Genomic DNA, 27,709 nt, shown 5'->3' on the forward strand with positions numbered 1-27,709 from the left:
GGGCTGAAAGACTGTCTACACCTCTCCCATACAAAACCCTTCCAGACGCCTGGCTGGGAGCAGAGACCCGGGCTGTGAGGTTGGCCAATTTTAGGATGTTACCCAATGCTCTGAGTAACTATTTACGGGGACGGCTTTGAGCTGAGTGTGTCATCTGTCCCAAAGAAATTCATTTTCCAGCTATCCCTCCAGGTTCATCCCAATGAAACCACAGGAGGACGCTGCCCTAAGAGCGCACGTTGCTTTAATGGTGTTTTGCTGTCACTTTAGCCCAGGGTGGGCAGGAGAACTATTTTTACTTCATTTTCTCAGCTGCCTTCTTACAAGTGCCAGGCCACCTCCCATTTGATTTAATACGTTTGCAGAGCTCTGGCTGTCCCCATCACAAAAATCTCTCATCACAAGGCCAGAAATAAAACTGGAAGTGCTGGCAATCCAACTTTTCAACAAGTGCTGGTGAAAACTACCCATAACTTCAGAAATACTTTCTCTCAAACAAATTTCCGTACACCACAATCACAAGCAGTCCAAGTCAAAGAAAACACAGAAAAATCATTTATAACTCTTATTGAAATAATAATACAAGACAAGCACATATGAAACAGGTAACTTTTTCCTCTGGCTCTGACTTAAATAACTGAATGTATAAAATTCCTCTCAGATCTCTGCTTGGAGACTTATGCATACACAAAGGATGTATTTCACAGACTTATCTGCCACCCATAAACATTGCAGTTTATCATGGAAACAGTGACAGGCTGCTGCAGAGGAGCCAACGCTAGAGCTGATGACATTAAACCCAGTGAGAATACCCACTGAATTACAGAGCGGGGAGTTACTCAAAACCCCATCCCAGCCAGCCAGGGAAGATGGGGAAGGAAAAAAAAATGACTATTTCCCAGCTTGGCTGGAAGTTTTAAAGGGATATTGTTGAGACTTAGGCTTATATTCCAGAGTCAGTAATGCAGATTTAAAAAAATAATAACAATAATAATAATCAAAAAATAGAATAACCAAGTTTGTTCGTTTTTGTTTTGAGGGAAATTTTTACTCCAATAGCAAAATGGGCTGGTCAATCCTGGAGGAGCCAAGCTCCCCACATCACCTGCTAGATTGTGGAGAAACAGTGCCCTTTGGTGATTTTTTTTTTGTGCCAAACATTGCAAAGAGGACCCAGGCAGGCAGACAGCTCTTGTCTCTCTTCTTCTGGACGTATTTACACTACCAGCCTCCTGGGAAATATTCAGCTACCAAATCCTCCTGCATCATCCAAGCTGTCACAATTATTGACCAGCATTTCCATCAAAACCAGACCCATAAACACTCAGACACCTCCTTCTGGTGTCTGTGCTGATCGTGCCCTGGCATCCACCTCTGCCACCAGGGCAGAAATCTCATCACATCTTCCACCAAAACAGCTGCATCACACCAGGCCTGCTATGGCATCCCTAAGGAGCTGGGATGAAAGCAGCAGCAGCTTGTGCCACCCAGAAAAAAAATAAAAATAAAAATGTAGACAAGCTGTAGAATATCAGCATGTTACTCCTTTAAAGGCAGATATGGATTTACTGCTGAGCAATAGAAGAAAAAAAAATAAATAGAAAAAGCATCCAGATCCAAAAGCTCCATCAATTGGGAAAGCTCTTCATGAAATAAACACTTGGGTTTTATTTCCCCTAGTTCACGCATTACAGCACCCACAGCCTAATGTTCTCTACCAACGCTGGCTGTCTCAGAAAACAAAATGATTCACGAACAGCTTGCAGCTTGGCTCTGGGTCAGACATGAACAAACTGCAGTGATTTGGGTGAGCATTTTGGGTGCCCAGCTCATGCTTCTGAGCAACCAAGACGCGAAGCAACCCGACCAAGCCATAGATGAACTGGAAGTGGGAAGAAAAAGTGTTTTACTCATTTCAGACCCAATAAAACACATGCTTCCTAAATAAAAATATTGCAAAGCTGGTATTTAGCATGGCAACCCTGAGCAGAACTAAACTATATAGAAAAAAAAAAGTCTTTACAGAGAATCAAGACAACTCCAGCAAAAGTACATGACCCTGAATTTATTTCTACTCCCACAAATAAGCTCAGCCTGAGAAGGGCTCAGAGCAGCAGAACAATATCTTAGATTAACAGGTATGTGGAAAAGCCTGTATACCTAAGGGGGTTCCTGCTCCAACCACGCATAAAATTCTCCGGTGTTCAAAGGAAATATGCTCAGAAATTACCCTAATGCCATTTTATTACTCTAAGGCAATAGTGCGCCCATCCAGAATAATCTCATTAGAAAACGTCCCCCCCACACACACACCAGATACTTTCAATTGGAAATGTTTTTTCTGTTCACTTCCCAGGTGAGTTGATAGACATCAGGTAATTAAAATCAAAAAGCGCAGCCAACTACTGGATCAGACGCACATCCCTCCTCACCTCTGTTTTATTTACTTGTCTTTCTACTTGCTTTCCTCTTCCCCAGGCCTTGTCTTGAGGTTTTACAAGTTTCACTGCTTCAGGACAGCAGCCACAAAAGTAACTCAACCTCTTCAGCACAAAATTCAGCCCTTTTTGTTTAGCTAAAGAGTGCTGCAAGGAACAAGAAGGGCTGGGTGAGGAAGAGCCACGAAGGAAAGGAAGACTTCCCACCAGAACTCACCTTCCTATCAGAGGTACAACCCTATAATTTGGCTTCTTTTTGCCAGCTTCCCATGCCTCCGCTACCAAAACTCATGCTATGGACTACCTGGAGCAAGGCTGATGGGCAGCCTGTAGTTACTTCACCTCCTTTTTCCTTTTGTCATTCATTAGCTCAAATAACCTGGCCATTGGAAAACTTTCTTGTCTTGACACACATTAGCCAAGTGAATTTCTCATCACCCACGTATAAATTTCAATCCTTCTCTTGCTGTATTCTGGGTGTTTTATTTCTGAGGTCCGTGGATCTCCAGGTGTGTTTTAATCAGTTTTTTTTGAAGGCAGCCAAGCTCAGCTGGATCTGTCCCTCAGGCTGCTCTTAATCCTCATAAAACAAGGGTGCCAGGCAAGTTGCAGCCTCTCTATATTTATTTTTAAAGTGGGATGAACAAGAGAACAAGGATAATCTTCCTGGCAGTAGAGAGCTTTTCCCCAGCTCATCCTGGGTCAGACCAAAAGCTCAATCCAACATCTTGTTCCCTATCACCTCTGCACCCTCATGTCCCCCTAAAAAAGGGACATCCTCCCACCAACTGCACTGGTCTGCTTCCATCATTACAGGGAACTTACTAGTAGACCATCATCCATGGAGGAGATCAAGGGGTCCCTGACATGTGGACCTCCTCTACTGGGGTGAAAACACTAGAAAAAGGGCTTACCAAGTGCACAGGCTGCAGCCCCTTGGCCAGCATCTCCTAACGCTCTTGCTGAGGCTCTATCTGCACTTTGCCACCTCCATTCATTCCTCCCCTTCCCACCCAAGGCCCAGCTTATCTCCTTTTCATCTTCCTCTTGGCCAAATTGACCAGCCAGCACACTGGAAGAGTTGATGCCCAGAGACCCCAAGGTTCATGTCTCATTCCGTGTATTCATCACTGGGCAGCGTCCCCCATTGTAAGCACTACGAGCAGGAAGAGATCTTCCAAAGAAGACCCCAATTCAGATACAAGCCAGCTCCTGAATTCCCAGGAAGTCCTCAATGATCATTTTTCAGACCACAAGGCATTTTCTAGTTACGATATTTCTGGAGCAAGCTGGTGGCACAAGGTGACTCCAGATGAGCACAAGCAGCTTCATGGAGCAATGCTACATTTTTTTATGGAACAATGTTTTATGGTTTTGCATCCAAAAAGTGCTTGCCAAAAGCCAAGAGAGAGAAGGGAGCACAACCAGGATGATCTCCTGCCTCTCCCCAGCATCAATCATCGGACCCTCGCAGAGACAGGATGCCGTGTACAATGACCTTTGGTCTGACCCAGTTGGCAAGATCTACAAGCTAGCACTTTGCTTGAGGAGACACTGCCCCATCAATACACAGACTTATTAATCCCATGCGATGGGGGATCCAGAGGGCAAAGACATATCTGCTAACAAAAGCCATTGAGCAAGCTAACACACAAAACGCTTTCTCCCCCATCTTTGGGGGCAACCCAGTGACCTGAAAGACTATAATAAGAGATTTAGAGCAGAGAAAACTGAAGTCTCTCTCTTTTAAGGGGAAAAATCGATAAGATCAGAGCCCTGCCCAGCTTCCACATGCCAAGTTAACGTGAACAGAGACCGTCTGAAACAGTGGACAGTGACATGTCAGATTTACCAGCGTGAGGTTACAGCTCTGCTTCCCAGAAACAAGGGTGCACTTGTTTCTCTATCTGCCAGACAACGGGACGCTTTGTGCAAGTCAAAGAAATCATGTATTTTTCTAATACTTGACATATGGAAGGGATTTACTTATTTTTGCCTGTAAGAGATTTAAACGGGTTCAATGCACTGCCAGAGGGGAACCAAATGAAGTCACAAGCTTCAGCAGCAGCTGAGTATCCAAAGCCAGCATCCATCTGGAGAGAGGACAGAAGTTTTCCTTGCAAAATTTATTTTACTTTATTTTATTTTTACCTCTCAAGGACTGAACATAGAGGAAAAAAGTCAACCAGCGTGGCTATAATATAAGTGCTGGGGTCTGCTCATCGCACAGCAGTGCCACATTTACCAAGCACAGATAAAACACGCCAAAGCATAATACAACAGCATCAAGGCAGGTTTCATTTTGCATTGCCCCATTTATCACTCCCTTCTTGCTGAAGGAGCAGCAAACCCTGATGGCAGCAGACAAATGCAATAAAATCTCTCGTTCAGACTCGGGCGCATTGCTAATAACCCTTGCAAACACACACACACTAATTCACATCGACCTCAAGAACAGCAATGAAATGAGATATCCTTTTCAGATATCACTCAGCTAAAAGCTGCACCACCACACCCAGCTCAGCTTCGAGCTCTCGGCCTTCCTGGCGAGGAAAACACCACGACAACACAGTGCAGCTCCCAGCAGCGCGGTTTGCTCGAGCTCTGCGGCGGTTTAGGTGGTTACAAAGTCGGCTTGTTAAGCAAACCCTAAAGCACGGCATAGCAGCGTGTTCTGAATTAGAGGAACCAGGAGGTGGTTTGTTTTTCCAGAGAGGCCAGCATAGCTGAGTCAAAAAAAAAAAAATAAGACAAGAGACAGCAGCTAGCAAGAATGAAAGAACAGCTTTGCAGTGAAACCAGCAGTCTGGGAGAGCGGAAAAGCCAATGCGTGCTCTTCCTCCACTATTAACCGGTGGTGTTCAGCCTGGTGATGGGGATGATGGTGCTGGAGCCCTGCATGACACCAAAAAAAAATAAGCATCACCCCAAACATCTCAATCAGGAGAGGGGTTGCTTGCTTCTAGTAGAGAGGAGTGCCCCAGCTTCTCATCACGTTCCTTTGCTAAGCCTCCCAGTGATTTCCTCCGGTTGAGATAAGCAAGTTTTGTGACTTCTGGGAAGCTTGCTTCAGGAAACCACATGAAGTTAAACACAGGTGACTCAATTTTTAAAGAGAGTCAGAATGCTCCAAGTTGCGAAGACTTCAAATAAGACCTTAAGGTGCATCTTGGGAGGTTTTTTTTTTAATTTTATTTTCTCCTTTTCTCTTCCCCCTCTTACAATTGTCCCAGTAAAAGGGCCTCTTTTGACTGTATTGAAGTCAATTGATTCTCAAGTGCTGCCTGACGTCATGTGCAAAGAAGCACACCGCCAAACAAAGGCTCAGAACCGCGTGTCAAGGAGAACATGACAAATTATGGGTTCAGACCAGTTCATCAGCTCTTCCCTGTTAACAGCTCTTTGTAGAGGTGACACGAAGGGATAAAAAAAAATTTCAAGCTTGAGATGAGCTACAAGTATCAGCCACTAAAAAACGTATTAAAACCTTCAGCCCTAGACAAGTAGAGCTTCTCCTTGCACATCTACTGTCACTTCTACCCACCCTTGAAATCACACTTGGGAGCCCAGCAGCAGATCTCCTAGAAACAACCAGGAGAAAAAGTTTGAATCTGCATTTAAACAACTCTAAATTCAAGGCTCCTAAGTTTTCAAGAGGAACTCACAAGACAAAGAGGCAGGCAAGTGTAGGTCAACTTCATGGCCAACAGTGAAGAACAGTTACCTATGTTTTTAAGCTTTACTAATAGTTTTCTTTTTAAAATAAGCCAACAAGTTAACACAGAGGTCTCCAGCCCATAAAAACACAAGCATTTTTGGCATCCAAGTTGATCACCTCGGTGTTGAGGCCCTCTGGATCCCCATAGAGATGACAGGCAGCCACGTCATCTGCAAAAAGACTTCCGGGCAGACTACAAACCTCCTTGCAATGAGCCCTAGACGGATGCCAGGAAAGCCACATCACCACATTTCTTCAAGTTCTTCTCCCCTAACCGCAGCGTGCCATAGAGCTATCTACCAGAAGCCAAACCACCCGTATGCATGTGGTCGTGGGGCATGGCTTCATTTTTGCCCACACCTCAATGACTCCTGAAAGCATTAAAAACCTGTGTGCACCACGGGACACCTGGTCTGGCAGCCACTCTGGATGTTTGCTCAACATCTATTAAGAAAATTCAGCTTCCATTAAGAAAAGCTCATAAGAACAATCTCCAAAGCTATAATTCCTAACCCGTTTGTGCTTCCAAATCTTTGCTGTGAGCTTCCTAGCTTCAGCTGGCCTTTGCTAGTGCTGTCAACCACATTTATGGATGCCAAAACTCTTTGCTTGAGTAGTAAAGCTGCCTGGGGAATAGAGACTTCTCTGATGCAGAGCTTTGCTTCTCAAAAAATAAAAAAATAAAAAAAAATGCTTGCAATTGAGAGGAATACAAGAAAAAAAGAACAAAAACTGCTGAACTGCTACAGTCTTTTCCTGGTAAAGATGAAGGAAGCCACAGCCGCAACCGTCAGAATCAATCCCCTGAACGAGCATCACTGCAATAACCCACATGCTGCAAGAAAGCTTCAGACTTTCAGTTTGTGGTGGCTTTTTAATTTAATGGGACTAGTTTGCAAGCTATGAAGAGCGATTGCCCTGTGGGGAAATATGCTCTATCCGTCCCTCCAGTGCAAAAGCCAGCCATGTGTCTGAAGCGGCGCGCTGTTTGATTTATTAATAAACGGATTGGAAACTCCAGCAAGGAAATTAATCTCAGGCTGTACCTGTTCTGGGATGATGTTGGGGTGAAGGACAGGACCAGGAACTGTGTGCAGTTACTCTATACGGAAGCTTGGCCAGACTCCCAGAATAGGAGGCATGAATGTGAACATCTGTATTAAAGGCAGGAAGATATTATGCAAAAGCACTCTGGCTTCCAAGCCTTTCTGTTCCAGAACTTCTAGCAGCCTCTCCTTCCAAATTAGGATGAACAGCTGCAATGTATTTGTCAAGCTAACCTCTGCCCTCAATTTAGAAGCTTTTTACATCACAAAATAAAACACATACATTTTGAAAACCAAAGGGACTATTAAATCATCCAGCTTGACTTCTGTACAAGAAATGCCACTGAATGTCACCCCCTTACTGGGGTACTGAGCTATAGTTAAACGTGGTTTCTAGGCACACTTTCCAGAAAGAGATCCAATGGTTTTGGAGACTGAGAATCCTAAAGAGTAGTAGAGAAGGGAAAAACAGATCCAAGTAACCCACTTGTGCAAAGAATTGTTAGTCTGTTCAAGCAAAGTCATTCATAGATGCAAATGAAGATGGTTACATGGACTTTAAACTATCCCTTCAATACTTATGGTCACAGAGGACATTACTTTCAACTCAAAATATGGTGACCCACTCTCCAAAATACCAGGCCAAACACAATATGGGATAATGCTGATTTGTAAAATATCAACACCATTGAAAAGCATTCATAGCACCAGAACCTACAAGTTTGTCCCCCCATTGGACTGTAACACGACACAATTACCACTCATCATCTTTAGAGATGGCAAGATGTTCATTTAGAGCCACATACATAACGTTGGAGGAGAGCTACAGGCTCAACTGCCAAGAAATGTAATTTTCAGAAAAGTCAGCCTAAAAGAAAGCAGCACAGCATGATTTTTCAGTATGACCTTCCAAAAAAAAAAAAAAAAAGTGCCAGGTTGGGGAAGTTTTCCAGGAAACCACAAGATCTTTCATCAGGAGGTTTCCTAGACCCAGATTACAATTTCTGGTCTAAACCAGAGACCACTGAGACACACCAGTCCTTATGCTGGACAAGAGGAAGAAAATCCAATTACTATTTGGGCATAGCATTTGGAGTGGCTGGATACACATCCACCAGATGCTATCTGAGTTCACATTCATGGGCCACGTGGCAAGTCAGAAAAAAGGTTTCTTAGCTGCAGGCTCCCCAGTGGGAGAGCAATTCATTGCTCCACTCTTCCCAGATGCTCATTTTCAGCATCTGTAGGAACTCAGTAGCTCCAAAACCTGCCCTCACTGCCAAGATTTCTGAGCAAAGCTTATTGCACAGCTCCATCCCTCACACCTTTACAGTTCTGCAGAAGGATGTGGTTTTTTGCCTTGCCATTTTTAGCCAAAAAACCTTTGTATATAAAAATCCACCACGTTCTGCAAAGAAGCAAGTGCTTAAAGGACAAAAGAGAGCAGTGGTATAATCCTTCTTTTTCCCAGTTGTACAGACATTCCTCACCCTTCAAAAGCAACTACCTATGTCACTAAAAACCTACTCTTTTCAAGTCTTTTATTCTCAATTCTGAATTAATCCAGTACCAAAAGGATGGGGTTGAAGGACAGCATGTGACTTTTTGGGCAGAGGAATTAGGTGAAATAAGGAAATACTGGGCAGGCTCACCTCTGTGAAGTCTGCAGCAAACATCTGAAGCCCCAGCATGAGCATCTCTGTACTGAGCAGCGCAGGGCTTCAAAAATGTTTTAACACAGCAAACACCCAAGATGGGTTTCTCTCAAATGATGCAGGACACATGAGCATCTCTCCCAGACCAAGCTTTATCTCCTCCCTCCAGTTCTCCCTTTTCACACCCCCAAGCATTTGGGAGCCCATCACTATGCTGAAGCCTTCCCATCCCAATCTTGGCTGGGTGCTCCACCACATTCCCACAGCATCTCCCACCCATCCCAGCTGGCAAGGATCAGACCCTCCACCACTGTGTACACCCTCCTGCTGGTGAAGTACCCTCAAAGCCACACATCTCCATCTCCCTTGGACACCAATAGACCTCACTAAGAAGAGCTATAGGGGCAGGACACCATCATCTTGGACCATCTGTGCTCCATCCATGGCTTCATGGGAAGTTCAACCCCTCCAGCTCAGTGATCTCTTTAATCTCTTTACTTTCTTGTTTCCCTTCCCTGAAGGCTGCTATCCATAGCCACTTAAAACAGCAGCAAGAGCAGTGCCAAGCTTAAATTGCTCTTATAAATATCTAATCTGCTGCTGAAAATGAAGAGAGGACCCCAGCAGGAGGCTGTTTTCAAAGGACATCTCACCAGCAAACCCCAGGGGAAGGCAGCCTTAGTTCCCACCGGCGTTTTGGCACCATCACCCCTGGGAATCAGGGAAAGGTTTTGCGAGAGTAGACTTGGACCAGTAGACCAGTGAATTCAAACCCCAAAGTAAAATTAAATCACTGGAGTTCCTGATAGGCAGCAAGGACACCTTGGTTCTCTCTGAATCAGGATAAGTGAAGGCTCCTCTGGAGAAGGACCCTGCTTTGTCACCACCCTTTGCTAGATCAGAGAGGGTTTCACACACCAGAACAGGTCAACCTTCCATGATTTTAATATCACCTCACTTCTAGCATTTGCTGTCTTTATGGGAAAGGACAAAATATTCAAGTAAATAGCATGACATTGAATTAACCTGTGTTAGAGCCACTGCCAAAGCTTGCCCTGGTTTCCATTGCTTGTTTTGAAAAACGATGTTTTCCAGTTCAATCTAAAAAGCCAACCTCTAGCACTGGCAGAAAGAAAATACACTGCCAAGAAAGAAAATACATTTATTTGTTTTGGAAAGCAAGCAGAAAAATGACATCCTTTTTCCCCCTTTTAGAAAGCATTCGGTAAATATTTCACCTTCCTCCCTGCAAGTGCTGGAATTCCCCAGTCCCTCCACAGGTGCTGTACTGGGAAAGTGAAATATTTGCTTATGTAAAGAAAAATTGACAAAGCAAAGCAGTGCATGCATTTAAGGGAATCAACACGCCATCCTTTGGCCTCCTCAGTTTCAATGACAAAGCCCAAGCCAGCTGAATTCCCACTGCCTGGTGGAAATGCTAAGTTAATTAATTTAATGCTAAGGCATTAACTCAATAACAAAGTGTTCTGGGTGAAATCCACCACACTTTGGGATGCTTTTGCTGCTGCAGCTGGGGGATGTTCTCCACTACGTGGTGATGGGTTAAACCCCATGCTGGTTGAGCATCCAAACCCTATCTCTAACCCAGCATCTTTCAGATCAGTGAAGATTTGGCAGGAGTGGCTGCACACCACTGCCTCTGGACTGGAAGGACATCACTGTCCCCAAGTCCCTGGGGAAAATACCCTGGCAAAACCCAAACTTTATAGCCACCAGCTCTTATTAGCAAAGCACAGGGTCAGATCTAAGGGACCAGGACCCAAAGATCCCCCTTTCCCATCTCTTTTTCCAAGCATCTCCCACCTGCCTCCCTCTCCCCTTTCTCCAGATGCAGCTCCAGCTCAGCACTGGCCGTTTACAGCCTGAAACACATTTTGCAGATGCTCTGCAGTAAAAAACCTTTGACACCTATAAAGCATTATAAATCACAGGGCATGTTAATCACCCAGTCTGAGCCCATAATCCGAACCCAGGCGCGCAGTCAATGGGTTTTGCAGACTCCCTCCCACCGGCATTCTGCCTACATGGGGAGTAAGCCAGAGATTTAGCATTAGTCAAACATCCTCACCCTGACAGCGTGAGGCTGCACCAGGCAGCAAGTCAAACCCTGCGGCTTTCCTGGGGCTTGGGATTTCTCATCCTTCAAACGAGCATTACAGGAGTAGGAAACATCCTTCACACGGAGCAAGCAGGAAGGAATTCAGAGAGGCCACAAGATCTGCAGTCAGCGGTGACTTTTCATTGAAGAACAGCTCAGGGGGCAACCCAAATCCATTAAGGGTGGAAGTGCAGCTATTTAATGGACTGCTGTTTGAAGCACAGCCCAGCAGCCTGGATTTTTGGTCAAGCAATCATGAACACATCAGCTTTCTGAGCTTGTAAAGCCATGGTAGGATCTAGACGTGACCAGCAATGGTCTTCTGCAGACTCATGTGTCTAAGCAGGCAATGGTTTCGGCATCAGCCTTGCCTCTCCCTGACTCCTGGGCATCTCCCAGAACCAAGAGGAAGATTTTATGGGGGAGTGATGCCATAAAAACAGATAGCACAATTCCTACAAGGCAGCCACGACAACAAAGGGAGTTCAGTAAAACCCACAGCAGGAGCTGGAGGCACTGGACCCTGTGATGTGGGCTGGGTGATGTGTCCGCATGCAGCTGTGAGCATCTCAAACCCCATCCCTCCCCAGACCTCTTCCCTGTGTCATCTCATAGCCTCCCTGTCCAATGAAGGGCTCAAAAGGTAGATTTAAAAAGATGTTTAAGTGATGGGTAAATCCCTGACAACAAGGTAGCATTGCTTTTGATTGCAAGCATTGGTTAAAATTAAGTAAATCAAATATTTAATCCAACAATTAAAAAAATGGGTTTTCCTGCATTTTTTCCTGAATTTAGCCCATCACTCCAACATCACCCCATAAATCCAGTTGTGGAGATCCAGCTCTGGATCACTGGTCACGTCCCACCAGAGAAGCCAGCATCTGATGCCTTAGAGCCAACCACAAAGCAAACAGGCTTCAAAGAGCATCTTTCATAAAAAGCTCCCGTATCTTCAGGCCTACAGTCACGAACATTAACAAACTGAAATTGCATTGAAAAGAGTGAATTCACCCTTCCTGTAATTGCGGTTTTCAGCAAAGCAAGCAATTTTTGTGGGCTAACCAGTGACCTTTGGCCATTGGGGGATTAACACCAAAGACCCAGCAGAGTCCCAGCTCCAAACCCTCCCTCCAGTCACACAGGTGTATCACGCCAGCGTGGCTCAGATCATCTGTTCAAGTCATTTAACAGCTCTTACCAAGAGGGAATTACAAGAGTATTTCACTCCAAAGTGAATTAATGCACGTATCATGGACACGGCACAGCAATCCATTATGTCGATGGATTGCAGCTCTGCATTCTTCTCACAGCTTCATCTTTTTCCAAAAGGAAAAAAAAAAAAAACATCAGAAGCCTCAGCTCAGAGACGCGTGATGTTTTTAAGCCATCTTGAATTATTACCACTTTACTCAAAGAGAATAAATTTTAACAGCAAACACCCAATTTATTAGGAATGGTTTGATAACTAATTTATATCGTCCTGCAGGTACACGAGCAGCACTAGATACTTTGAAGTTAGGGAGAGACATTGTAAGTCTGTCTTCTTCCCCCCGTATCTGCACATTTCAGACACCTTACATTTATTTAACCAGAGGGTTAGGAGATGCGTGCCATCAAAACACCGTATCGAGGACAGCAGTGGTGCACCTCCTCCAACAACACCGCTGATTTCTGGTGAGCGTGTTCAGCTGCCCCATGGGCCATAACAAACCCATTGCCTTTCCCTCGCACACCACGCACCAACCAAGGCATTTGCACAAAGCATTTATTTAAATCATAAGGGGCAGTCTGCTTTGTCATCTGTTACAGCAGCTCTCTGCTTTTTCTTGCTAAATGAGCACTGCTGAAGTTAAAAGGATGCAGGGAGATGCATCTGGCTCCGGGCACTTCTGCTTTTCCCCACTGCTCTCTCAAGTACCCCAGCAGTCCCAATTTCTTTGCTTTGACCACAACAGGAGAGCACATACCCATAGAGGAAGATGCTTTGATAGCTCGGCAGCATCCAATGCGTGCCCTAACGCTACCTACAGCATTTATTAGCACTAATTAGACCAGCATTGTCACCCCCTGTAAAGCAGCATCAGTTTCGTGAGCAGAGACTGGGGTAGCTCTGCTCCTCACCAGGTTTGTTCCTAAAGTGTTGCCTGCCCATATAATGACTGCCCTCTGCCATCATTTGTTGGGTGGTAGGAAAGGGCAGAAGGGTGCATCAGGTCACATATATTCTGCCCTTGGCATATATATAACTCGTCAACAAGTGATAAAGAGCACTTTGGAATTTTCTAGACTTTAAAAAGAAAAAAAATGCTAAGGAAAAGGTGTGTTCAGCAAGCCTGGTCTGCAGTATCCCAGCTGGGACACACTGTGTTAGGAGGATATAGACGCATCGAGATTTTCCTCCAAGTACCAAAATCTGGATGATTGTCATGGAAACACCAGCACAGTCAAACATCCAAGGATGAATTCAGAGAAAAATCTTGAAGGAAACAATCAGGGTGAAAACATCTCAAATGAAACCAGGGCACCCGAAGTCATTTTTCTTGCTGTTTTGGCACCAAACACAGCTTGCGAGTCTCCACTCAAGTTTTCCAGCACAGAACATAACACGATGGGCTGCAGCTTCTGCCTGTCCCTTCCAACATCTGACCCTGGAAACCCACAGCAAACTCCAGCCCCTCTCTCCAGAAGCTCACTCCAGCAACAGGTCAAAAATCAGGGTCCTCACAGCCAACCATGAGCCTTTAATTCCTCCTTCTGCTGTGCTTATCCTCAAGAGCTCCAAGGCATCGATGCTACCTTGCTCTCAGCCTTTTTTCTCCCCAAGTTGAGCACAGCAAGCTTGAAGTCATCACATTTTGAGTACTTCCTAGCAAAGACTTGGCTAAACCCCATGATAATATGTAATGGATTCCCTGGGAAGCACAGGCAGCCTACTTCTCTCTGGAAACCATAGACAAGAGGTTTGGAGGGGAGAGTAGAAGAGTGATCTCCTCTAGCTGCTGCTGGAATAAAGACAGAACATGGAGATTTCTTGAATATCAGAAAAACTGAGAAATCCCCTTTTGTCCCAGCTTGCCTGGGAATATTTAAGAGGGATTTTCTAAACCCTTTATCCCTATGCTTTTTCCTCGCTTTTTTTTCTCCCTCTCTCCCACCTCAACTTCCCAAAGCCTCCTTTTCCTGCACAGAGAGCATATGGCCACCAGTCCTTGGATTTACTAGTCTCTACATACTACATGCACACCAACTATTGAGCTCTGTTTTAACCTGTTAATTCAAGGTTGCTTTTCACTACCATCCAGGATGAAAACTTGGGGCGAGATAAAGGTCCATCCCTACAGTCTTCTTTTAGGTTGATATTCTGTGTTTCTGGAGATTCCTTGCCAACTTTGAGACTTTCTGGTATATCTTAAGTGGACAAACAACCTACCAACACTCAGTAATGCTGAGCTCACCTTCCCAAATCGCATTTTAAGGCAACACAATGTGTGCAGTGGCTTCAAGAAGGACAGAAGCAGCAGCATCTGCTACACCCCCCTCAAAAAGGCACGAGAGCAAGCAGGAGAGAGGGAGGAATAATGGGCTCCAGCAATGTAATTATTCACCCAGATAATTAGTACAACGCATAAAGAAAAAACAGTTGGAAGGAGCACATCTGGCAGCTATAACGAGGAAATGCCACAATCCGAATAAAACCCTGGAGGCCCATAACGTTGGAAAAGTCACAAGGCACCTTTGTGTATCCGAGGGGGGCTGGTCTGGCTGTTTATCGCAGGGAGCTTGTGCATGGATCGCTTCAAAGTTTCTGAATAAAGCAGTAACGACAAAGTATTAGAAATTTCCAAGCCGTTGCTCTAAGAGCTACTCAATCACCCCTAAAAACATCAGCCTTGCCCGTGGGCCACTTGTTACACAGAGCACAAAGCCACAGGCAGCCAAGTTATAGCCACAGCAAACACAACCCTGAGCCACCAAGCTTTCTGCAGTTCCCGAGGCAATGCAGACCCTGTGCTCAGCTTCTCCCCTCCAAACCAACAGGAAAAACCCAGCACCACCAGGCAGCCCCTAAGCATATTCACAGGATCTGGTGAGTTTCTAGAGGGGCTAGTGATGCTTCACACTGCACAATAAATGTGGGAGGGCTGAAGGCTTTGGCATTCCACCCAAAGATTAGCAATTCCAGCCATTAACACTAGACCACGGGGTGGAGGATGAAACCAGAAGGTTGCTGTGCAAGAACCATCCACGTCGGGAAATTCTCCCTTCCCTCCCACTTGGATGTGCCCATCTTCTGCAGAAGCCTCAGGTCAGGGAGCTCGAGGCACTCGAAACCCTGTGAAATTTTTATTGCACTAAATCAGAGCAGCCCCAGGTGTTCCTAACACTTCTCAGTATTTTTCCCAGCATAGGTATAAAAGCCTGCTAGTTGAGAGGGACAGGGGACGGAGCGACACTCCTGGCTCAAGGTGTTTCCAAAGAGCCTTTAATATCATAACCTGACAGCTCCTGAGCTCCACGGACTGTGAAGCATCTGCTGCTGGGTGTAGAGGAGCTGATGCATGCCAAGGCATTGCTCAGGGCTTGACAGCTCCTCACTGATGGGAGCAGCATGCCTACAAAGCAGCAGCGATGAGGAAACATCTCCGCTGCAATTACTGAAGATGTCAGGAGAGGATGGAGGCAGAAAGGAAAGCATTGCAGCAGACACTGCAAAAAGCCCCTTTAAATAACTTGCTTCTGTGCTACACTGAAAGATGAGAGGTTTTGTTTGTTGTTTTGTGATAAATTCTGAACAAGTCATATTTTTAGGACAACAAAAACCCAAAAATCCAACCTTGAGGGCCCCGCATTTCATTGACCATCAGTCCTGACAGCCTCAAAGGCTTGCAAAGTAATCCACTCCTGCTCTTGGATTTGCACCTCATTAGCTCCAGTTTCATCATCTTTCCAGATTCTTAATAAGAATGTGGTTTATTAGACACTCAGGTTAACACCTGTAGGATTTGGGCATTCAGATTGCAAATTTCTGAAAGGGATTTCATCGCTAACACTGCTCTTTTCACTCACAACATCCCAGGGGTGTTCACAAGAGTAACGGGAGGTAAAAAAGATGATACAAGTCCCATGAAAGGCACCACTCATGCAGTAGATGAAGAGACCCCCATTTAAATATGGGGTAGATGACACTGAAATTACAGAATTTCTGTGCTTTCTGTTATTTCAGTCATCTGGGATCCAAAGGTGCCAATTTGGGTTTCAGTCCCAGGTATTCCTTCTGTATGCAATCAAACCAGGCACCTAGCCTTCCCTCTTCTCGGCAGTTTTGGAGAGGAAAAAGATGGTATATGCACCAAAACCAGGACAAGATGGAAAGGTTCAGTGGGAATGGGAGAGACAAGAAGAGATCCCAGTTACATTTTGTTCACCTCCACTTGTATCTCGGAAGGGTTGATGGCTGGGAAGCATGGTTATCAATCAAACCTGTCACCAAGCAGAGAAGCCCTTTGCAAATAGCTATATTATTTTATCCCCTTTGACAGCAAATTAAATAGAACTGCAAAACTCTCAAGACTTCAATATTTAGTAACCACTAAAAACAGCCAGCCAATGAACATAGCTACTTCTCATTGCTGGATAGATTAAAAATTATCAGTGCAATTTTCTTCTGCAGAACGTCTCTTCCCCCAGTCCTGCCCAGGATGATTTCCCAGGTGTGATATTTGCTGTGTACAAACAACATGGCTTTGGAATCAATTAAAAAAGAACAAAACCAGCTGATAAATCTAACTTCATGTTTATACAACGCAACCCATAAATATCTCCCATGTGGATACCGATCCTGCAAGAGCTCTGGATGGATTTTAAAAGATGCTGCAGCCAGCTCTGGACTTCTCCTTGGAAGCAAGAGCTGTTCTGGTGGTGTAATACCCAGCAGCAGGTCATTTCGGGTGAAGTACACAAGCTGCACATGGAGCATTGTGTTTATACGCAGCAATTAGCCGTGCCGCTCTCTGTGTGTTTAATTGCTGGCAATCCATCAACAGGATCATGCTGTCCGGGAGCTACCTTGGAAGTTGCCATCTGAACTTTGGACCTTTTAAAGCATGTCTGGCCACTACAAACCAAAGCTTACTTATCCACATTTTCGGCGTTCAGGGAGATGGAGCCCTGTTAAGAAGATGCACTGATTTCCTAAGGACTTCCTTGGTTGAATAACCATTGAACAAGCTGTAGTCAGAGCAGAAATCGCTCCTTCACACCAGCTACAGAGATTAGCATGGTCTGAACTTCAGGAAGATGATTTTTCTTTTACATACCTTTCACTAAAGAAAAAAAAAAAAAAAAGGAAAGGAGACCTTGCCAGTAAATCTGAAGCCACGCAATAGAAGAAGAAATTTTACAGCTGTTTAAACTCAATTTAAAAAGGAGACCAAGTGTGCAGGTTGCTTTCAGCCCCCCCTCCTGCACTCTCAAAAGGAGAAATGAAGAGTATAGGGGTGGGATCAGGAAAGCTGAGTCACATTCTTCCTTCTGAGGGCACTGAGGCCCTGGCCCAGGCTGCTCAGAGGAGCTGGGGGTGCCCCAGCCCTGGCAGTGCTCAAGGCCAGGCTGGATGGGGCTGGGAGCAGCCTGGATGATCCTTAGGGCCCCTTCCAACTGAAGCCATTCTAGGAAGGCAAGAAATAATTTAAATAATAGAAATAAAAAAATTCCAGCACGCAGTCTCCCAAAACAAACTTGGGATTCAAGCTTACAATTAAAATCCTCATTTTCATGCAAATTTGCGTTTCATGGGAGGCCTGAGCTGCATAAAATTGGAGGAAGAGGAGCAGAATCATTAAAACTCTGGCTGCTGAGCAGCAGCGCTATTCAAAAAACAAACGTTCGTGATCATCAGATTTCAAGGATGCTCTTTTCAAGGCTGGGTCATAGCCTACTGTTAAGTGAAAGCTTTTCATTCTAGAAAACTTGATCTTTTGAATAGAAAGCAATGCAGGGTACATCACGGCCATCTAAAATAAATTGCTCTCTAATTATCAGAAAGCAAAGCACATATTCAAAATGTATAGGTGTAATATAAATACACACACCCCTTATTTTTCCCTTCTCGGGTAGCTCTAGATTTTTGCAAGACCTCCCAAAGCATGGAATATATATTTTAATATATATAATAGACACTACACTTACAAAGGTTTATTAGACTGCATTTGGTTCTACCCTGGGTTTGCAGTGGCTGAGTTACTATAGGGATGGATACAGGGTAACAGCATAGCTCTTGTCATCAATATGCCACTGCCTTTGTGCAAAGCAAATAGGCACTTAAGTTATGGTATGATATTTTCCTAGCTAATCTCTTGCAGATATAGCCAAATACCATGTCAGTATTCACACACATGCAAACAGACCACTTCAGAGGACAACCAGCTCTCATTTGCACTTTTTTTTTTTTTTACCCTCACCCCATAGTGCTACAACTGTTTATCTCAGCACCTGACTACCTGAGAGGCAGTTTATTGACAGCAAGATGGGGACAGATTCTTCACACCTTGGTTTTTCATAGTCAGCTGCTAATTTTAGACCTACTCTTGCTCACACAAAAGATAAGCTTTCTCCATTTGTGCCTCTGAAGTGGAAGTTGAAACCCCATGTAGGCTTAAAACAGGCTCAGAGACCAGCCAAGGTACCTTTAAACACAGCAAATTCTTATCCAGCACCAGAAAAACAACTGAAATTCCAAGTAGCGTTGGAAAGCTGCCACTGATATTTTCAGGTAAAAATTAAAATCAGTGCAATTGGAGCCAGATTTCAATGAGAAGTTATGTCAATGGCAGTTTTTCCTATGGGTTTTTAGCTCAGATACATATGTTCTGGTTCATAAGACGTCAGGAATAAGGCATTTTGAGTATTTAAATTAGTACACGCATGCATGCCAAGACATTACATCCCACTGTTTTCCTGACCAAGTCTTCAAAACCCAACTACACCCTCCGCTGCGGATGTGCCTGGGTGTTTGCTCAAAGGAAACTTGCTGCTGGCTCAGAAAAAACAGTCACTGAGAATAAGCTGGCCAGACAGAGAGGAGGGAAAACAGCACAAACACTTCTACTCTGCAAAAGGAAATTTGTTTTACGCTGCACAAACACAAGCCATGACTTCTCAATTCACATGGGAGCTCCCAGCCAAGCTGCGCCACCAACAATTGATGCGATTCAGAACCAGGAGGACTCTGGCATGGGATCCGCTGCCCAGAAGTGTTTTCTCCTTAACAGTCTCTTTTCCAGAGAGGCACTCCACAGCCTGAAAGATTCCTGGTTACAGACTTAAAAGTGAAACAGCAAGCTGTCACCAGAGCAAAACTGAGCCCTCAGAAAGCAATGAAAGTGTCTCCTGGGAGCACTGCCAGAGCAAGTGAGATTTAAGTTTTGCTTTGTGATTTTTTTTCTCCTTCTTTAAGTAATAAACACACACACACACAAAAGACAACACAAGCACAGAAGAGCAGTAATTTCATCTTTTGGGTAATAGTTGTTGTACACATGACAGCTTTGAAGCTCTGACAGCATTTTTTTCATCCTCCTCACTGCAACCACAGCAGGTCCTAGGGACCCATCTCCCAGCCCCAAATGACCAGGGACACACGAGTCTGGCCCCAGCTGCCTGGATTCCCTCTGCCAGAGGGAATATAAGCTGCATTTGTGCAGGGGAGGGAACAGTCACTTCTAACAGCTCCTCTGTTCATCCCCAGCTGGTTCTCACCTCCCGCTGCCTTCACCTACCTACAAAGGTATTTCCACGCGTACAAAGCAATGCAGGTTCCGTATATTTGGCCAAAGATGGAGCAAACACACAAATGATGGAGGATTAAGGAGAAAAAAAAAACTCCCCCCAGCACCAAAAGGGAAAATAAGGACAGATTTAACCAGACCCATACCACTCAACCCCATGAAGCACGCACCAAGACCAACAACCCATGCCCATCTGCTCCATCACCCACAGGCTGAGGACTTCTACAAGACACAATCCATAAGAAAACGACAAAAAAAAAAAAGCACCCAGCATTTTCAACCAGCATCTCCCTCGCATTCAAAGCTCCTGGGCTGGGTTTTCATGGTCCGCTACCCACCTTGGTGGTGTCATCGTGCGAGCGCTGGTACCGTTTCCAGCGGCAGCCGTAGATCCCCGTCAGACAGGACAAGCATAGCTGCGGCTCGTAGTACTGCAGCGGCTGGTGTTTAACCATGCTCCTTCCAGCCCCTCAGGAATGGGGTATCAGAAATCCATCAGGTCCTGGGAGCGCCCTTCAGCAAGAGGAAAAAAAAAAAAGATAGAGGGGGGAAGGAAGTTAGAGGTGCCAAGTGATGTTTTAATACTTTAACAAGCAATTTAATAATTAACCATGTCCTCTGGCTATTGAGAGAGAAGAAATGATAATCAGATCTATTCCCAGCCCTGCTAATGTCTCCAGCTTGTTACTCAACAAGACTGAGGAGTTTAATTAGTCTGCGAGTTTTATTTCCTCGCGCTGTTTCTCCCACACCACTGAAGAGGAATGCATTCATAGGAGCTACCGGTGAGAGAAGCCACGCAAGGACAAGAGCAAGAGATAGACTGCTTGCTGCCCGATGATTAGATTCATAGAAATGATTGAAATGTAAAGAACCGTACCCTCTGCAAGCACAAACCTTAAAATTGATTCAGAGGCCTCTGCAAAGCTGAAACCCTGCCAAGCTAAATCAGTTTACGGCGAGCGTCCTACGGAGGCTGCAAAACGGTCCCAGGCTAGGAGCTAACACTTCCGTGCAGGCTGCAAAGAGGCAGATATTTCCCCCCTACCTTTACAGCGAACATTCACCAGGATGCAGAGCTGGGTGCAGCCTTCCCCCACCACAGTTCCCTCTCTACCAAGCAGCATCCACTCCCAAAGGACCAGCCTGACTCCGATGCTCAGTTTGCCACGCGTGGGAACACCACTGCTTGAAGGGAAAGTACTTCGCTCTATCGATTACACGCTTCGTGCGTCACAGGGCTTTTCTTTTTTTTTTTTTCTCATTATTACATATTTAGAAGCTTTGCTTTTATCTCCGGTGAGATTCATATCAAGAACAGACCGAGTCACCGTACATTCTTACTAATTCATAGAGTAAACGTTCGGGGATGGGAACCTCAGAGCAAACGCTCGCCAGTCTCGTGGCGTCACATCGCCCTTTCGGCTGTGCTCGCTCCCACCAGGGGTTTTCCAGTTTCCTCGTGCACAAGCACACACCCACAGCCCACACGCCGCTGTCTCCTGGATAATCAGTGCTGGTTGAGTGATGCTCAAGGGCCATTGAGCTTGCAAAGTGTTTTGTTACCTTTCCAGAGTGCACGCAGTATGTGGGCAGTAAGCAAATTGCACTTTCTATAGGGTAACCACTTCATGGCCACGTATGTAGGATGCCCAGTGCTCAGGTCTTGCAAAAAGCTGCTACAGCTTTGAGCAGCAACATCCTCACTGACAGCAAAGCCTGACGTGGCTTGAAAAAGGTATCTTAGCCATCTGAAAACCCTTCATTGCCATGTCCTATGGAGGGAAGCCTCAAAGAACTAGGCTGACCCCCTATTTCTCATTTTAGCCACATCCCCTGAGTTCATCCCCCTCAGGATGGACGCACAAGCACATCAAGTCTGAAATATCAGACTTGAAATATCAGTGTCCTGAAGACCACGGTTGTTATGAGAAAGCTTTCATGAACTAACCTCAAAAGGACAGCATCTACCCCCATTTCCACCTCTTCTTTATTTAGTGATAAGGACAAACAGACCCTCTCCATATTCAAGAGCTTTGAACAGTTGTTTTATTTGCTCGCTTACAGGAATCACATTGCAAACTCAACCAGGAGTGCTATGCTTGAGCATTTTTTCATCACCCCACTCTTCTCGACAGCCACTAGCTCTTGTCCAGCCCAGACACCTGGAGAAGTGGTGCCATACAGCAGAGTGCCAAAGCTGACAAGGCTGACTTTTCAAACAAAAACCCAATTCATCCAAAATGCCAAGAAGCTATGCACAGAAAGCGCCTACAGCAGTAATAAAATCCATATTCTGTGCAAGTCTTGGATCCACTGGTCCTTTAGGGAAGTTACAGCTAGAGCATTTATGAATGAAGCTACATGAAGCTTCATTTGCTTTATAATTCAAAGTTTTACAGATGGGAGACTTAGTCAGCATCATTACAGCACGATGATGTACCTGGGGTTTCCAGAGACAAGAGCTACATCCATCCATATGTCCTTACGTACACCAAAAGAGATCACAATCTAAATGGACAGCAACCAGGAAAAAAAGGATAGAAAGCAAGAGAAGATGACAGTCCGTGCTGCTGTTTGACAGGAGTGATCTATAGATGCTCAAAGAGTAAACCAAGGCAAGGGAATACTCGTAAGCTTCCAGAAGTCTTCTAGGACAAGTCTGAGACACAGACTGCATGTTCAACCTCCCCCAAAATAATAATAACTAAATAGAAGTCTATCTGGGAATGCAACTTGGACCCCAGACTCTCATAAATACAGGGGAGGGGGAAGCATGGGAAGCTTGGATAAAGCTTCAGTCTAACATTTTCAGGTACACAAAGAACTTTCATCTCAGGGCTGTCACAAGGACCCCTAAATCAAGCAGTTCAAGACCCACACACACCTCCTCATGATGGCTTATCCAGCAAAGCCAACAGTTAAAGGCATGAGCTTTCACCATGGTAAGCTGCAGATCCACAGCTAGAGGTACCAGAGCCTTTTCAAATAGCATTGCATCGTTTTAATAAGGTACAAGTGCACTTCATCGGTGAAGACGGACCAGCAATTGACCCTTCTTCCTAAAGAAAAACGCTCACCAGCAGACAGAGGAGATGCAAATGGTTCAAGTTTACTGTCCAGTTCTGAAAAGCATCCAGCAGCCTCCCACAGCAGCATCTAAGGCCAACATCCCCCAGACTCCTGACACAGTTTAGGAGGGTTTGAGTGCTTTCAGTGTAAAAGGGCAGCCAAAAAAGCACATTTGTTGATCAATACCATCACCAGAAGGCACCTCTGAGAAGTTTTATAAAATTTGCAAGGCAAAATACAGCTAAGAAGGCTCCATGCCCCACCAAGTGAAGCTGTTGCCCTCATCCTCTTGCTGAACCACTACAGGGACACACGCCATAGGACCCCATAGATTTCGGGTGCAGCAGCTCTTTCATCCATTTCAGACTGCCCTCCATAAGAGAAGTCAAAAGCCCAAAGAAGAAATCCGACATAAGTTTAGAAAAAGACATTCCTAAACATAGCAACTTGAGCACCTTTGACTTGAACCACACAAGACACAGCCTCCAAGCCTAAAATCATCCCCTCTTCTCCATCAACGTCATCAGGAGATGCACAGAAGCCCCACGCAGAAAGGAAAATAAACAACACAGCACCCGTCCTCCCCGCCACACCTACACAGACCAGGAGGTATGGGAACAGACTGAAGCACAGCAAGCACGATGCTGGTGCTCAAGACAAACCACAGATAAAGTTGCCAAACTGATACCAGAGCTCCTTGCCCAGCTGAGATCACAGACTGTATACTTACTTCTGCCTCCAGAAACGGATTTAATGGAGAAAAACAGAAAGTCCGCACCTTACAATCAGTGTTCCCATGACATCTACAGCTTTGAGGTGGAGAAAGCAGGCTATGAATGATTCAAACCTCTGCTGGTTAGCGTTACGTACAGAAATGAAAACAGGAAGCAAGACAACACACATTAATTATTCAAATCCAGCAACACGCACCAGAAGGAGGAAAAAAATAAAAAAAGCAAAACGCACATAACCCATCCTCCTTGATTTTAAAGATGCATCAGCTGCCAATAGCTACAAACATCTTAGGTCTGAATAACCAAGTTTGGCAGCCGGCTTGTCCCAAAAGGGGGAGCAGGGATGAGTCCATCTGAAAATACAGTAGGAGCATTTTCTGAAGGCTCTGGGATGCCTAATTAGCACACACTGCATTCCTGAGGTCCTGGGCTGTGGGTATCCGTTACAGCCCGCGACACATTATTCCTTTCCAAACAGCTTTGGAACAAAAAAAAACGGCAAGAGAATCCAAGTTGCAAATTTAAAAGGGAAGCTCTCTGGGGAGATTTGGCCTAAAAATTTGGATTTATTTTTTCTGTATGAGTTAACTCCTCCATCGCTGTAGCCTTACAAGCCTGGAGTTGGGAGAAAACAGAGCAAGCAGGACTGATCATTAAACATCATTAAACCATCTCAATGTAATCATTTTAGCAAAGGGAAGAGCAGCAGCACAAATCCTTCAGTGCGCTGGGTAAATAATGTGAATGAAACCATGGAGTATCAGGTTTAGTAGCACCTAACCCTACCTCACAAGGCTTGGTACAGCCCAAGCCCTCCCCTGTAATCCATCTCCAATTTTGTATTTAATCAACCCAGTTTCACCCAGGTCAGGCTGATCTCATCCAGCAACTTGGGACAAATCTTTTAATAGCCCAGAGACCAGCAGCTTACTGCACATCCAGCAGTATTATGGGCATTAATATTCCGAATGCCTGCATGGTTTGACCAGGATGGTTTGAGGGATGAGCTGAGAGCAAGTGGCTGCTGCCTGCCTTACCTCGACCTCCTATCTCCAGCCTTCTCCCAGATCCCCTGAGCTGGTACAGTACCATACATGACTTCTTGCTCAAGCCTGCCAAGGACGCTGAAATTTTCTTGACACAGAAAGAAAACAGAGCTTAGGATGTTCTGATGGAAACTCATGAATCCTGAAGTCTCGGGAGAAGCTAGAGTACGAAAACCCGAGCAATTAGGGAGAGGAGGACCATTGTGGTCTTCCACAACATCTCCACCCATCAAGACGTGGCTGGAAGGACGTAGCAAGTGGAAAACAGTCTCTGTGAGGTTTGAAGAGGAGGATCCCATAGTTTCAGAGAGGCAGATTTGTCGGGAGAGTGATGGGGACAGAAGAGAAATGCCATGGTCACCACAGCCTCAGTGTGATTCCACCACACCCTACGATGCCCAAGGCCAGCATGCCACTGGGACGAGCAAAACCAGAGCAGGCCCCAAGCACATGAAGTGCAATCTCCCCAAAATCAGGCCTGAGCAAACTTTCCCTGCTTGCGGTTGAAATAAATGCCGAAAACACAGGCTCCAGTGGTATCTGAGATATTTTCTTAACCAACCCATTTTAAAAGGGCTTTGGCATATCCTACCACTTTCCACATTAAAAGTGTTTTTCCTCACATTGGTGACTCATGGGATCACTGTTTATCAAGAATCTCTGTCAAATTTCAACATCTCCATCTCTTATTAAAGCTTCTATCTAGCTGTTTATGCTTAAAACCTTGTTAAGCAAGTAATTACCTATTCCAAACACATGAGAACATTACTGATAACCAATTATCCATATTGATATTCTTGTAAGCCTTCAGGTCAATTGTTTCCCTAATTACACTGGAAAATCCTGATTTTCTTAAAATACATTCTAAATAAAAGAAGTTAATCTCTTCAAAAGCAAGCCCTCCAGTTCTACATGCAAAAGAAATCCTTTTTGCCTGGCCAGGACTGAAATGGTATAAAGCTTTTAAAGGAATTGATCTAAATCCTTGTGACTTTCATGGTTTTCATAGCAATCTTTCTTCTTTAACATGCTGAGCTCATCCAAAACAAAGTAATGCAATTTCATTTTCCCCAGCTTGGAAGACAGGAATGGAAGAGGGACAATATCCCCATCTGTTTAATAATAGAACGGCTCGTATAGAAGGGATGTTTGCTACAAGAGGAAATCTATATGCACACGATGAGCAGTACTTTCCACATTTTCTTGGCTCAGGCCCAGAACATCTCTGCTCACAAGACCAAGATTTGATTTTGAGGCAGGAACAGCAAGAGAAGACCTCAAAGCCATGAGCAGCTTCAATCACTGAGATGCCGCCTCTTGTGGCGCATTCTTGTGCCCTTGATGGTGTTGGAGGGTGCCCAAGGAGCAGCTGTGGTGACCCCTCAATTCCTGAAGCCCTCTTGATGAGCCAATGGGGTTTTTCTTTCCAATATATTGTTATTCCCTGCTCTGGAAATCAGGTCAGGTTAGAGGTCTCCTACCTTTTTTTCCCCCAGTGACAAGCACCCAATTTTGTCCAGGCAACACAGAAGAGTCCCATCACAAGGAAAAGCATCAGATGTGTTAAAGTGCCTGTTGCCACCAGGATTTTTCCCTAGCAAATAAACAATTAAAAAAAAGGATAATCTGAATCCATTCATTGCTGCGTATGTGCCACACAACTGCTCCAGTGACAAAAAATATGGAGGGGAAAATTAAACTTAAGAAGAGGCCTACAGGGCTTGATTTATCAGAGAACTCTTACTCTTGTGAAGAGGAAGAGCGCTGTTTCCCTGATGCCTGGTGATGCCAAAAACCCTATGACTACATCCTAGCCCAGGCAGACACCCTGCAGAGCCACTTTGATTCACAAAGTGTTGAGTGATGACCCAAATAGGCAGGAGCTGGCTGACGTGTAGCCCCTATGGGTCTGACCTCTTGTTTATTGTTCTTAAATTTTTTAAAAAAAAAATTAACACTTTGAAACTAGGGCAGCTTGTAGTTCGGGGGTTGTACACTTCCAGTTAATGAGAATTCAGACTTCAAAAGATAAACACTTCAAAGGAATTACAAAAGAAGAACTTTTACTTTAATCTCACTAAATAAATAAGCGCGGCACATGCTAACGCCCTCTGCAATCTAGCTTCTCAAACATTTTCCACAAACTAAGGGCATGTCGGGTGCCTAGCATTTTAAAGGGCTTGAAGAAGCGGAACAGGACACCGGAAAAACCTGTACACACTTCTTACACAGCAATAACCAAACAGCATCTCTGCTTTCTGCACGAGCTTGAGCCTTCACAACAAAACCTTGCAGGTCAAGACACCAGTGCAGCTCTGAAAGCCCAACACCTGCTACAGTCAAATCCTTCGAGCAGACTCAGTTGTCTCCCCTCTTCCAAAGTTCAGGAGCAAACCGCACCAGTTTCATAGAGTCCTGCCCTAATCCTGCCAGATTATGGCTCCGCAATAATCCCAGGCACCTGCTATGACATCTAAAACCAAAAGCCTACTCCTTTGTCTTGGTCCACATGGAATGGACAAAGCACAGACCAACCATCTTCAATAAATTTGGTTTCTTCTTGGAAAAATGTGGAGACCCGGCTGGAGACAGATTAGAGTTGACAGATGCCTACAAGGATCTCCAAGGGCTGTGCCCACCTGATTTCTAAGTGACTATTTACTGGAAACCAGAACAAGCAGCTGAAATGGGTTCTGGTCCACATGCAGAAGTCCAAAGGCCACCAGAAGTCAGACCAACAAAGCAGGGAGGACACCCTACACGTTTACTCATGTTGCTGTCTGGTCAAAGTAGACCACAAGGATTTCTGCACAAGAGATATTTAATAGTTGGAAGCAACAAAGGCACTCCGGGCTATGAAATAGCAGGTGATAAACAAGGGACTTGCTGGTCCTTTCTGCCAAAGTGTGTCTGGCAATGAGTGTGAAAAGTTTGTTATTTTGGGGGCTGGTGGAGAGATGGGCAACAACAACAGCCAATGCCTCATCAATTGCTCACATCTATTTTTTCTTTTCTTTTAGAAGCAGCAAAGAAGTTTTAAGCAGCCCAAGAGATGTAAAACCTGATTCGCCCTGGCAGAGAAACACTGAAAATAC

General features: G+C 44.9%; 1 protein-coding gene across 4 annotated transcripts in view; it reads right to left on the bottom strand.

Annotated features, from left to right (window-relative positions):
• Positions 1-27,709, bottom strand: part of GDPD5 (glycerophosphodiester phosphodiesterase domain containing 5) — a 155,612-nt gene that overhangs the window by 80,363 nt on the left and 47,540 nt on the right. For 3 of the 4 annotated variants that reach the window (XM_038178295.2, XM_038178317.2, XM_038178322.2), the window contains one exon: positions 20,101-20,275. In XM_038178295.2, coding sequence (XP_038034223.2) covers positions 20,101-20,217 — 117 coding nt within the window. In that variant the 5' untranslated portion in view covers positions 20,218-20,275. Of the gene's footprint in view, positions 1-20,100; positions 20,276-20,810; positions 20,934-27,709 lie in introns of those variants that run through there. The other variant, XM_072032923.1, reaches the window with a different exon arrangement.

The sequence above is a fragment of the Anas platyrhynchos genome, chromosome 1, assembly GCF_047663525.1.
Source record: "Anas platyrhynchos isolate ZD024472 breed Pekin duck chromosome 1, IASCAAS_PekinDuck_T2T, whole genome shotgun sequence".
NCBI lineage: Eukaryota > Metazoa > Chordata > Aves > Anseriformes > Anatidae > Anas > Anas platyrhynchos.